Here is a 14,104-nt window from a genome sequence, read left to right on the forward strand (position 1 = left end):
CAAGGCAGGCAGATAAATGTTTTTAATATGCTGTTGAAGGATGGAGCTCTTCAGGATGTCAGGATAAAATCTCTCTGCTAAAACTGAAGCACACAGAAAAGTAATTTTCTTCTCTTAGTTTTCACTTTGTCTTGTCTCCATACCATTCAAATACTTTTCCTGTATTTTTAACAATTTTGGATTCTCTCTCTTCCAGCAGCACTGAATTGGGCACCCCTTGTTTTTAGTGAAGTGGCCAAATTGTGTAAAAGCAGAACAGCACTACAGCTCTGAGTACACCCTTCTTTCAGCCCTTGTTCCTTTCTTCTTGTGTTTGTTCTTTCCCACTTAGGCCCAACTAATAATGAGATCTCACAGAAAACTAATTTCCCTCTCAGCTTCAGAGACTGAGAGAAACTTTTATGGCATTTTATTTGGCTTTCATTCCTGACTGGTGTGCTTATGGACACCACCAGTGACTTAGCAATACATGATATATGACACATACAGTTTTTAAACCCATATGTTTTTATTACACATGCAAAATATATAAATATATTTTAAATCTATTTCTATGGCAATCTATTAAGTGCTGGCTGGTTACAAAATGTCTCCAGGTGCAAAGAGGGCTCAGCTTTGGCTGATTTCCTGTACTTGCTTAGAACAAATTTCAAGGAAACTGTGGACCAGAACCTTCCTCATCTGAAAGCTCTGTTGAAAATTGTGGTGTCAGTGTTTTGACTAGGGAGCCTCACTGTCAGCATCACAGATTGTGACCATAACAAATCTTGAATTGTGTTTTAAGAGAGTTTTGAAGTCCCATGTATTTTGGTCATCTTTTAAAACACAACATAAGCAGCTGAGGGAGCTTCTTTCTTCAGAAAATGCTTGTTAGACTTGGCTTTGGTGGGTTCTGTATAGGCAAGCAAGAGTTTGGTCATCTCAACTAAAAGATAAACATCTACTCCTGGCAGAAAATGCTGTTTCCTGTCACATGCCCTCCTTTTATTGTTTGGTAGTGTCATGGTTTGACACTGGCACAATGCCAGTGCACCATGAAAATATACTTCCCTGGTGTTTGCTGTGAGATGTGACCAGGAAATAAGCAAAGCAGGCCTCTACCTTAGAAAAAAAGTTTATTAACTAAACTACAAAAGGAAAAAAAACACACACACACATGCACACACACACCTGGAAAATGAAAACTCCACAAAAAGATTTCCTCCTCCCCCCACCACATTTCCAATACATCTTCCAAATTTCAAGTCTCCATCCATCACCCTGTAAATACTCAATTCCAGTCCATCAAGAGGAGAGGAGTCCTTCTTGGGGCCATGGTGACCTCTTCCTTGCATGCCCAGCGCTCTCACCACTGGACAAGGAACAGAGCTGCTTCAAGGGTTATCCTTTTAAGGGTGCTTTGACCAGTTCCAAAAAAAGCACAGTTTCCTCATCACTCTCGGGTCCTCTTGTCCCCCCCATACTTGTCTACCCCCTGGGGCCAGGGGGTCTCCAAAACTGAACCCTCTCAGTTCTGAGCCATCGCCTCCCCCCTGCATGCAGCCTCTGTGTCACGAGGAAGCATGGTTCTGTCCATGGCTGTAACAAAAAGAGTCCAGCAACCAGCTACTCCATCATCTCTTTCCGGCCTCTTCTTTACTCTCCCAGCCTCACTCACTGCTCCGACTGTCATTCTCTTGCCCATTTCCTCTTTATCATCCACTCCATCTCCCCTCCGGGAAAGGTCCAAATGCTCTGTGAGGTCTTCATTGTCCAGAAAGGGGTTAACAAACTCCTGCACTCGGCCAGGCTCCTTCCCTGCTGCACTCCCCCTTCCCCCCTCCTTCTTCACAGGCTGATATCACTTCAAGGCCACAGGCCCGTACCAGCTTCCTCTCTCTCATCTTCTAGCTGGGGGCTGCCCAAATCTTCTCGGGGCCTCTCTCCCTCTGTCTCTCCTGGGGGGGGGCTGCCCAACGCCTCCTGGTGCCCCCCACCGCCCTTCCATCCTGAGGGGTCAGGCCTACCTTCTGCCGGGCCGCAGGTTTTCTCCTCCCCCGCCCAGCTCGAAGCCGGGCAGGGGAGGCCTTGCCTCTTTGCTGGCCGGAAATCAAAGAGAGAGCCCAAGGGAGTGCTCTGCTTCTAACCCCTGTGTTCTCAGAGGCGCATCCACCCTCAGTGGCCAAGCCTGGTGTCAATTTAAAATCTGAACACCTATTGGCCTCTGGCCACTCCATTCCCAGAAAACCTGCTTCCTGTAAACCCACGACAGGTAGTAAGAATAAAAACAGTATGAAACTTGTAAGTATTACTTCTTTTGGAGTGGATCCTTAGTATGGGCAGTGGGGAATTTAGATGTGCTAGAAGTGGATGGACAGAAAGAATGTACTCTGCAAAAAGTTGATCTCTCTAAGGGCAGCTTAGAACAGCATTTTTGAAAGTACTTCATATTTTTGTGAGAATTAAGTTCAAGGTCAACTTAAGTAAAAGAAGGAGTTACTGATTGACTGGGGGAGGAGGAGTAAGGTAAGGCAGTGATGTTCTCTTTTTTCCAAGCACTACATTGCAAACCAAAGAGGACAGAAGGTGAATTATTAATCTCTGAGCCCAGGTGAGCCTTTGTTTTTGTTTTGCAGCTTGCAGCTGTGTTGTTTTTTTTGTTTTTTTTTTTCTGGTGGCCAGACTTTCTCTTTCAAGAGTTTCCATAAGCATAAAAGATACACATCTTACATACTTTTGAAGTTGTAATTTCTAAGATTAGTGTAACAGGCTCTGGCCATCTGCAAGACTTCTGAGGTAGCAACAGAAACTTGTGCACCTGGCTCAGCTGTAGTGTAAGGGAAGGAGGCACCTCATGTTTGGGAGTTTGACATTTAGCTGGTTTGCTTTGGGGGGGTTTTCTTTGTATGAAGGGAAAATTTTCAGAGTAATCATGGTGGGTTTTTTTGCAAAGTTTGTTGTTTAAAGTTTAGGTCTCAGTGTATCTCTGTTAGATGCTGTGTGAGCTAAGTTGGGGTGGCTTTGAATCACTCATGTACTGAAACTGTACAGTCCCCTTAGTACCGGTGTTATTTTTAGTTTCAAATAATGATTTCTTTTTTTTTTAATCCCAAGGAATCCCTGTGTATTGAACATTTGATAATGTATTATGGAGATTTCTTATCAGTCACCTTTCAGTTGAAACAGTCAGAAACACAAGAATGCAAAATATTTCCTCTTCTGCTGTGGAACAGAGCTCTGATGTGTGAACTCCTCTGGCCACCCAGATTTGTTATGGAGTGGTTGTGTTGAGCCAGAAAGCAGAAAGACTGTCTTGAATATGTGCCTGCTTCTGATTATGAGAGGGTACCCTGGCACAGAGGAAGTCTGTCTTCTGAGTCATTGATCTAAACACATTTTTTGCTTCTGACCTGGTTTTGAGTGGGCTAGAGGACTTTGGCACTTTTTTCTGAAATGATGTGCCTGTGCCACAGAAAGTCCTTTTCTGGCTAACTCACATTACTGCTTGAGCTGTCTCACTTAGGCTCTCTATTTACACTGTGGGCATATACAGTGGTTGGAGGTAAAAACTTCTTAATTGCTAATTCAGCAAATGACTTTGTGTGAGGAATGACAGTCTGTCAGTGGATTGGCTTGAATTAAATAACTCAATCTTAACAGTTATACTGAAGGCAAGCCCTGTGATGAGATCTCCTGAGCTCATAGAAACAAAGGAATTTAGCAGGACAGCTCTTCCCTTGTGTATGTGTGTGTGTTGCTTTAGATTGTTTTCCTCTTTCAGGACATTATAAAAAAAAAAGCTTACCCAGACAATAATTACTCTTTACAAGTTAAAACAAGAAACTGGAAAAACACAGCCTTCTCTGTGAGGAGCTTATTTTTAGTTCATTTGTTCAGGACTGAGTAAACTCTGAGATGAGGCATCGTTAGTCAGATTGTTCATTGTAAATTTTATTAAAATGTCATAACTTAAAAGTTCTTGTACAGTCAAATTACAGAGTAGATTATTATTTTGAAATGGGTGTGGTTTGTGGATGTGATTTCCCCTGCTATGACGTATCCAGGGTAGTAATCAAAACAAAATGGATTTTTGAAAGAAAGAATTACCTTTTAAAGGTCTTGCTAGGCATTTTTTTGAGTAAGACATTTAAGAAATATCTTCATAATTGAATCTTGATATATTGAGTCCATATCTCCAGCATAGCATATGCAGGATTGCACAGACTTGGTGCCTTATCATGTTTAACTGGTAATATATAAATTTGACCCACTCTTGGAAACATTTTCCAGTCTCTTCTAGCTTCTTTTGCTACGTTTTCCATCACATTTAGTATTATAGAATCACAGAATAGTTTGGGATGGAAGGGATCTTAAAGATAATCTAGTTCCAACCCTCTGTAGGAGCAGCTTTCACTAGATCAGAGCCCCATCCATCCTGGTCTTGAACATTTCCAGGGATGGGACATCAGTAGCTTCTCTGGACAACTTGTGCCAGTGCCTCACCACCATTACAGCAAAGAATTTCTTCCTGATATCTAATCTAAACCTGCCCTCTTCCAGTTTGAAGCCATTCCCCTGTGTCTGTCACTACAGGCCCTTCTGAAAAATCCCTCTCCAGCTCTCTTGTAGCCCCCTTTAGGCCCTGGAGAGCTGCTAGTAGTTTTCCCAAAGCCTGCTCTTTTCCAGGCTGAACAATCCCAACTCTCAGCCTGTCTCTGTAGAAGAGGTGCTCCAGCCCTCTGATGATCCCCTGGCCTCCTCTGGATTTGCTCCAACAAGTCCACAGCCTTCTTATGTCCCAGGCCTCAGAGCTGGACGCAGCACTCCTGGTCTGCTTCCAGGAGCAAAGCAGACCTGCTGCCCACACTACTTTGGAAGCAGCCCAGGATGTGGTTGGTTTCTGGGCTGCAAGGGAACATTGCTGGATCATGTTGAGGTTTTCATCAACCAGCATCCCCAAATCCTTCTCCCTAGGGCTGTTCTCAAGCCATTCTCTGCCCATCCTGTGTTTGTGCTTGGGGTTGTCCTGACCCAGGTGCAGGACCTTGCCCTTGGCCTTGCTGAACTTCATGAGGTTCACATGGGCCCATCTTTAAAGCCTGTGAAGTCCCCCTGGGTGACATCCCTTCCCTGCAGCATCTTGACCAGCACACAGCTGGGGATTGTTGGCAGACTTGCTGAGGGTGCCCCCAATCCCAGGGTCCTTGCTGCTGGCAGAGGTGTCAGTGCCAGTCCCAGCACTGACTCCTGAGGAGCACCACTTGTAGGGGGATAGAATATAAGAAAATAAAGATAGTGTAGAAAGTAATTTTACCCCTAAGGAGTTGCAGCTGGGCCAATTAGCAAAGATTAGGAGCAGGCCTGACTTTAACAGGCCACAGCTGTAACCAATGAGAAGAAGAGTGCTATAAAAGAGTGGGGTGGCGCAGTGAGAAGGGACCTGGAGTCAGCTGGCTGCTTTGTGAAGAAGAAAGAGTCAGTGCTCTGAAGAGTTGCCCATGAGAAAATATCAAGAAGGTATGAAACTTGCAATAAGGAGACAACAGTATGGACCCCCTGCAATAAGATGACACCACCACTTGTCCCTGGTGCCTCTCAGACATCAGAGTGATGTCTGCAACTCTGAGTGTGACCATCCAGCCAGTTCCTTATCTGCCAAGTGCTCCATCCATCAAATCAATGTCTCTGCAGGACAGTGTCAAGCACTTTGCACAAGTCACAGGTGACATCAGTCACTCTTCCCTTGTCCACCACTGCTGTAACCCTGTTACAAAAGGCCACCAAATTTGTCAGCTGCACTTTGCCATTAGTGAAGCCGTGTTGGCTGTCACCAATCATCTCTTTAATTAAGTCATGTTGGTAAAAATAGCCTTCTAGAATAAAGAGGAAATGCCATTTAATTTCCATGTGTAGAATTTGATAACAATTGAGGGTGGGTGCCACCTCTGATTATTTCACCCAAACCCTTGTTCAAAGCTGAGACAGTTTCAAAATGAGATTTGGTGCTTCAGGCCTTATGTAATCATGTGCTGGATATTTCCTGGGGTGGAGATTTAGAAAGTTGTCAGGAAAACATGCTCCAATGATCAGTGGTGTGATACATTTATAATTCTTTGCCCTTTGATCTAAGAGAAATTTGCCATGCTCCTCTGTCCTTTTCTCCCTCTCCTTTAGATGTGAACCTCTGAGAAGGACATGGCTCTTCCAAATATGTAAATGCCCCTATGTGGATAGGAATTAAGTTCCCCCTTTGTCTGGTCCTCACCAGTCTGAACAGATCCTCATCTCAGCTCGTCCTGCTATGTGCTCCAGTCCCCAAGCCATGTGTGTGGCCCTTTAAGTATTTTTCAATGGATATCTATTTAAAGCTGTAATCAAATGCATGTTTGTTATAGCATCTTGGCAAATAGATAGACCAGACCCTGTAACAAGCTTCTCTTCATTCTTTGATTTCTGTCATTAATGTTGGGGAAAGTGTGAGAACACCCTCTAAAAGGGTATGTGCTAAAAGACATCTATTGTATAAATCCACGCAGAATTCAGAGAATGCAAAATAGCAACTACTCTCTGGGTATTCATCCTCTGTTATTAATACAGGCAAAATGATGCAATTAAAGCTCTTCTGTTGAAAATACTTGTTCTTTCAAATCCTTTAATTGCTTGGCTAGCTACAGGAAGACTAAAGTCTAGAAAGTGTTTGGTAGAAGATCATATTTGAGTGTATTATACTGAATTAGTCTCACGAAGCACTTGGTTTTGTGAGATATTTTTGTTTCAGCTTTTGAAGAGGGTTTCTGTTCTGGTAAAAACATTAATCACGGATTGCCTCAATTGAAATATTGTGCACATTTTTCTCTTCCTCAAGGGTGATGCAGTGGGTGACAAGCCCCTGGAAGTCCATGCTGCTTCAAATAAAGAGGAGACCCAGAAGTAGAATGCTACATCACCTGGCATCAAACAGGTAAAGGATAAAGACTGGTAAGAGTTTGTGGCTAACCAGCAGAGTAACTGGGGAAAGCTGAACATTTTCAAGTTTGACTTGTAGTTTTCTTCATAATGATCAGGAGACTGCAGACAGATAATTTTATTTGTCCTAAAATTTGTCAAGAATATATACACTCCCTAACACTATTAAAGTTAAGAAATCTAAATTCTTCATCTTCAGAGCATAACAAGTAAATACATATCTGTTTGAAGGGTTCTGAATTAATTAAGAAAAGCCTTGTGATTGTGGTGTTGGTTGGTTTTGGCCTTTTATTTTCTGTCTTCCCATTTCTGCCTTCCTTACTAAAAACCTCTTTGCCTTTTTTGCACAAGTATTAGGGTGGGGAAAGAAACCTCTTCCCTGCTGATACGTTTTCTCTAAAGATTTGTGAGTGCCAGGGTACAGCGCTGCCTTACAGCCTGTAAAAGTCCATGATGTGCCTGACCTTTCATGTTAATGCAGCTCCCAAATGAGTCCTGTTGGGAGCAAAAGATGAAGGAAATGAAGGCAGAATTTTCCAGGCTCTCCAAGGCAGAAACTCGAGTTGAGATACCAGTTCTGACTTGGCCTCGGGGCTGTGTTCTAAACTCAAGCAAGTCCTATGGTTACAGTTTCTAGAAAAGCAAAACAGAAACATCCTCTTCACTTTTTTGTGATGGTTTGATTTCATAGGATAAAAATTGCTCTGTATTTGAGGCTTATTACAAATAATTATAACATAATTGGACATAATTTAGCACAAAATGTCAGATGTCTGCTCTGTTATCAGTTGATAAAGAATGTCTCTTCTGAACATGTTTTCTACTTGCTTCTCTTTGCCCTGTATTATTGTTGCATTATGTTAAAAACTTACTTTTCATCAGAAAGTGATCCTGGCATTATCGGTACTCCTCATCATTTTTGTATGCAGTATTGTATTTACTAGAAAAGTCTTTTTTTTTTTTCCTTGCTGCCAACTTACGTAAATAGAGTCCAGATCTGGCAAACTGCGTCAAATTTTTTTCCATGCACCAGCATCAGTCAGATATGTTTGCAGATGTGGTGGAATCACCCATCTGCTGAGCAGCAGCATTTCATTGCTTCATGGGCAGCTTTAAAAGAAAACCTGGTTTTTAATGTTGGCTCCCTTAAAGTGTTTTTAATTGCTATTGCTAATTCTCACAACAGCAATGTGAGCTTGTTGACTGGCTGATGTACTGAGTACCTTTTAGAGCTATCAATATAAAATCTTTAAGAATACATGTTTTCCAAGTAGTTTGTAAGATAGTAATGTAAAATAAAAACTAAAAAAATAATAGAAGGATTTTTGAATATTTTTTGTGTAAAGAAGCCCAAGAGAACTGAGAGGAAGAAAAGCCTCTCTAAAATTCACTGGAATATTGTTGTGCTTCTTGTCAGTTAGGACAGAGCTACTAAATGATAAAAACCCAAGAAAACTGAACTTTTGTTTGTGACCCTGTATAAATATCAAAGTTCAAACAGAAATCCATAAATAGGTTTTATTTTCTTTTAGAATTTCTTGCTATGAATAGAATTTTTTTCATTCACTTTTTGAATGTCAGCCTTTTGCTTCTGGCACATTTTCTTTGTTTGGGGAAGGTTTTAAGAGAGTGAAGATAAATTGCCCAGGAGCTTGAAGAACCTGAGTGCTCCTGGTTTTGAAACCTACATGCTTCACCTCATGTTGTTTCTGGAGGAGGCATATGAAGGGAACTGCTGGATTTTTGACCTAGGGCAACCAGATGGTGAAAGTTCAACTCAGTATCAAGTTCAGCTGCTCTGCGGGGGTGGCAGTTTGTTACTTGTGCTTGAAATCAAATCCTGTCATTTAACTCCATACCCAAGTCCAGATGTTTTGTTGGATTTGGGTGATCCCAAAGGTTGAAGAACATTGCTGTGATCTTTGAAAAGACACATTTTTTATTTTGGATGAGATCAGTCCTGAAAATCTCACTGCATTTTCAACTGTTGGGAATATTCCTAGTTGAATGTGGTTACTAAAATAAAGACAATGTCATTTCCTCCATGATTTGCCACAGCATGGGTCTCTGAACTGTGAATGGTCAGCCAAGGACAAAATCATATTGGGTTGAAGACAACAACATATTTCTCTATTCCAAAAACCAGCAGCACTGCACCTCCTTTATTGTAGTTTGTCATTAAAAATTATATGCAAACTTCAGCTCAAACCACATCCCACTGTGGAAGAAAAAGCTTTAATTTTATCCAGCTGTTGTATTTGGGAGTTGCATAGAAGTGACAGGGTTTTGTGTTTTTTCATGAAGATGGCATATCTCATTTTCACTCTGTTCCAGATCTATATTTATGTAATTCCATTTCTTTGAGTTAAATTGCCCTAGTCTTACTCCAGAGTAAGTAAGATTAAGAAAACATGCATTTGATGGGAATTTAAAAGAATTCTTTTTGAGAAAGTTGGTTTATTGTACAAGATTCCGGTTGGTGTTTGGTTTGAAGTGTTCTCTTTTGTCTTTCCATTTAGTTCAACTATGGGAATCGAGTCCTCTAGAACAGACATGATCATTAGTGCTCTAATGTCAGTAATATGAAGAGTTAAATATCTCTTCTACAAGCAAATTGGTGTTGAGAACGTTCCTCAAACAGATTTTGATCAACTTGCCACATCAAAGAAAAAAGTTTTGATTCCACTGTAAAAATGAAAAAGCCTGTGATAAATTTAATTCTGCTTTCTCCCTCCTTTCCTCTCCCCCTTAACCTCTGTCCCTTTCTTTGGTTATAGGTGAACAAAAATATAGATATGAGCAACAATTTCCCAAGAAAAATATGAAAACCATCTGAATCCATTTTGAATGTGACTAATCTGCCTTCTGCCTCAGGACAGTCTGATGATCTGCTGCCCGGGCTGCTGGTATGGCTGCTGTGAAAGGACACACTACGTGTTTGGGTCAGTCCTGAGACTGTCCTCTGTTCTGCAGTGGCACTCAAGGCTGCCCATGCTTGTCCCACTGCAGGATCAACATTGCAAATAGCAAGTCTCAAAATCCCTCAGTCTCTTTATTATTTATATATAAAATAAAATTCCAGTTACAGAAAATGGTCCATTTTTTCCCCTCCTCCCGTCGTCTTTAAAGTCACGGATGTGATGGTTGCACAATCTGAGAGGTTCTCTAGGTGCTGTTGACAGTGCCTGTGTTTTTTACCAGCGAGGAAAGCTGAAAGTGGTAGGATGTTTTGGCTAACATGAGCTCACAGAATTGGGAATGGGAACAATTACAATGACTCTTGTGTTTTGTCTGAGTCCCCCCCCCTCCTTTCTATACACGTCCTCTGCCTCATCAGTGCCAGCAGGAGGTGTGTAATGAAGCATCTGTGAGTTCCTGTCTGGTGGATGGATGGGAATGGAGCTGTTAATGCTTGTTCTTGTTTTTGCCTGAATGAGCAGCACAATGGGAACCAGAATGTTACCGTGGTGGGAACCAGCTATAGAATAACTTGGCTGTTTCCTTATTCCCAGCCAGGGGAGGGGAGGAAAAAGTGATGTGGAGGGAAATACAAAAGGATTTCCAGCATTTTGAAACCTTTGCACAATAAAACCCTTTCATCATTTGCTGTCATTTCCATGAGTCTCTCTTTTGGGGCTTGATGCATTACAAGTTACTGTAATCCAAGTAGCTCAGAGCATTTAAAGCTGTGTTGGTGAGCCTTAAATGCTCCTTAATTAATCACTGAATATGAGGAATGGGGGAAGGATAACATGAAATACATTTTTGTGTGATACATTAACTTTCTAAAGAGAGCAGGGAAGAAAATGCAAAGTAAATCAGATTCAAAATGCTTCTAAACATCTTTGTTATTCCATAGTTAGGTATTCCTGTTATTGCATGGTTAGGTATTCCAGCTGAGCATATTCCACAGACTTCTGGAGAAAAACAAACAGACCTTGTCAGTGTGAATGCCAGTCTGTGTGGGCATTATAAAACAGGCCAACTCTTTTTTAGTACAGGCAATAAGGCATGTGGTTGCCTTAGGCAGAAAAACAGTATCTCCCAACATGTTCAGTGCATGTTTTTATGATTGTTTTAGGCTGGTAAAATGTATGTTTATATAGGGAGCAGAGTTCTTGCATGGCGTTTGGGAGGTGTGTGTGTGTGGTTTTGTTTTTACTTGAAACTTGCCAAGATAGTTTAAACAGGCTTGGGAGGATCAAAGTAGTGTTTTTATCAGTAGTGGAAAGGAAACTTGGGAAATAGAGCAGTAAATGCTCTGTTTCACTACTCCTGTGGTACAAGCATAGATTTGTTTCTGCCCTTAAGATAGTGCTTCACTTACACATTCTCATATCACATAGAGAATATCTACCATAGAATTGGGAATACAGCTTTAGGTGCCTGTTTTTTTTCAGTTTAATATTATTTCAATATTTGGCATATGCCACACTGGCATTTAAGGACATGATTACTTGGTAATTTAGTTCTTTGTTTACATATACACATGTGCATGTTTAATAGCCTGTGTTAAATAAATATCACTTAAATGCTTTTCACTTGATCAGGTCTTAATTCAGCATATTTACACTGCTGCTTAAAAATGTCCCAAGTGATTGACATCAAAGAGGAATGCTTTTATCTAGCAGGAAATGACTGCCTTCAAGCACCTGCATACACACATGACAAGGAGATGGTTCCAAAATGTGAGCAAGACAGCCTTAGCTGGAATCCTTTCCTTATGTCTTCTGGGTTTTATAAGACAGGAAATAAAAAATTGTCATGCTGGTAAGAGCCCAAGAGTTTGTAAACATTCAACTCTCTTGGCCCAGACGCTCCTAATGAGGAGCAGGAGAGGAGCTGACCACTGCTGGTGTCTATACATATCTGTATGTATGTGTGTGTGTGTGTGTGTGTGTGTGTGTGTGTGCACACATGGAACTAAATTATGCATGCATGTGTTATCTTCTGCCAGACTTTGCCTGCGGGTATTACAATGTAGGCTAAAAATGGTATATTCCCCACCCAAGTGTCATGTTGGGTCATCCTTCCACTTGAAGCTTTTTGGCTTGGTAACTGGGCTGTGTGCAGCTGAATCAGTGTTCTCATCCCAGCATCCTTGGCTACACTGGCTGCAGGACATATTGGGGCCAGGTTGCTCTCTCTTAAAAACACCATCTTTAATTGCAGCATGTGAAGGTTGTAGAACTGGAGGTCATCAGGGTCATAGGATGGCCCTACATTGGGATGAGGATTCCTGTAGGCAGCATGTCTGGTGTCAAAAGTGATAGTGAAGCCTCTCTGTTTGCTAGAAGGAGCATCACCAGCCTGGAATAATCTAGTTAGCCCAGGTAAATGTGCACAGTCTTGCAGCCTTCAATAAACAGGATTTTGCCACAAATGTTCATTGCAAAACTCTGTAGACTCAGTCCTCTGACTGCAGGAGGCCCCAGACACAGACTTCACAGCAGTCATAATGAAAATGTTTTGGAGCATTTGTCATTGCAACTGTCACCTCCAAGGACAGCAGTGAAGACCAAGATTGATGTGGAGGCAATTGCATTTTACCCTGTGAGAAGACTGTGCCCTGGGAGTTGAAGGGACTTGTTACTGCTGTTTATTGGCAGAAGAACCTCAGGGTGAGCACATATGCTTCTGGACAAATAGAAACTGCTGCATTTGGTTCTTTTCCCCTTTTTTGTTTTGTTTTGTTATTATTATTTCTGTACCTTCCTATGAATTCTGAGCTACTTCTAAAGCCAGTTTTATCACAATAAACTGCTATTGACAAGAGCATTTTGGCTTCCCACTGGACCTTCCTGGATGCAGCCTCTCACAGCAGTGTTGGCTGTTGCACCTGGGTGGCCTGGCAGCTGCCTAGGTTAACCCCCTTTCAGAGGGGTTTTGACAGGTACAAAAGCTTCTTGTTTACAAGGAAGACATTTGATAACAATATCTAAACTACAAAGCAGAAGTTGTTTTAGTAGAAAAAAGTATGTTCCTGACTCTGCAACAACCCTCTGTCCTCTTAAGTCAGTACCATTAGCTGAGTCTGGTATTTTTTGACCAGATATGGTTCTTAAGTTGATTGGAGCTGGCAGCTTTCTTAGGGTCCCTCTGGAGAAAATGCTGGTGTATTGATGCAACTGGAGTGTTTTCTCCTATTTTATGACAGTGAAATACATCACTGGCTATCTCTGCTTAAAGATGAAAGTCTGAGCTGGACTTGAAGTTCATGGATTCCTCCAGTGCTGCTCTCACAGCCACATTTGCAAGCTGGTGTTCTGGTAGCCATGGCACTGATGTTGGAAGCTGGCAAAATCAAAGATGAGCTGAGGATTTCTCACAGCTGGTTACAAGTCTGCTCCCTCAAAAGGATTCCTCCCTCTTTCTGCTCCATTGGAAATGGACCTACAATGCCTGCAGTAGACTAAGCTCCTTGACTCCTCCTTACCCTTTTTCTCTGTGTGTGTGTGCATTTAAAGGTTAAATCTACCAAGCAACCCACAAAGCCAGTCAGTCACATGTGCTGTGTCCCGCTGTGGCAGGTGAACTGGATGCAGTGCTCCATCACCAGCCTCAGTTACTGGGGCATGATCCTGTAGTGGATGAGCTTTGTTGGATCTTCTGCAGGGAGGAGGATCCCAGCTGACTTGCTTGCAGTGTGCCTGGCAGATAGTCATGGCACAGCTGAGCTGTGCTCGTGATCCCAGAGCCTTTGTGCCCACTGTGAAAGGAGCAGTGGGGACAATTGGACAGCCTGGTCAGGTAACTTCTCTTTTTGTTTATAGTGTGATTATGAACATTCACAAGACTCAAGAATTTGATTGAGACTAAAGCTAAAGGGTGCACTTTAGTGAGTGTCCAGCTCTTCCTCAGCAAAACTAACCTGAAGTTGGTAAAACAGCCTGTGAAGTGATAGGATGAGTCATTTGCTCCACGCTTTTTGGCTGAGGGGACAGATGCAGTGGCAGGAAGGCTGTTGGTGCAGTCCTTTACCCACTGGGGCTGTGTAGACAAGTACTGGCTGGCTGTCAGAGAGCACCTCATCTTTTCGCAGGGGCTTGTGCAATGTGCGTTGTAAGGCAGTAGTGAGTTCAGCCCCTGCATGCCCGGGTAAAAGAATAACCTCACAAGGAGAACTTAATTTCTCTCTGCTTTGGCCGTTACAGTGTGA

General features: G+C 42.1%; 1 protein-coding gene across 2 annotated transcripts in view; it reads left to right on the forward strand.

The window, feature by feature from the left end:
- APOO (apolipoprotein O) overlaps positions 1-12,718 on the forward strand; it is a 32,160-nt gene extending 19,442 nt beyond the window's left edge. For both annotated transcript variants that reach the window (XM_030955096.1, XM_030955105.1), the window contains exons 8-9: positions 6,845-6,940; positions 9,723-12,718. In XM_030955096.1, coding sequence (XP_030810956.1) covers positions 6,845-6,913 — 69 coding nt within the window. In that variant the 3' untranslated portion in view covers positions 6,914-6,940; positions 9,723-12,718. The remainder of the gene's footprint in view (positions 1-6,844; positions 6,941-9,722) is intronic.
- Positions 12,719-14,104: the final 1,386 nt, after the last annotated feature.

This window comes from Camarhynchus parvulus, chromosome 1 (assembly GCF_901933205.1).
Source record: "Camarhynchus parvulus chromosome 1, STF_HiC, whole genome shotgun sequence".
Taxonomy (NCBI): domain Eukaryota; kingdom Metazoa; phylum Chordata; class Aves; order Passeriformes; family Thraupidae; genus Camarhynchus; species Camarhynchus parvulus.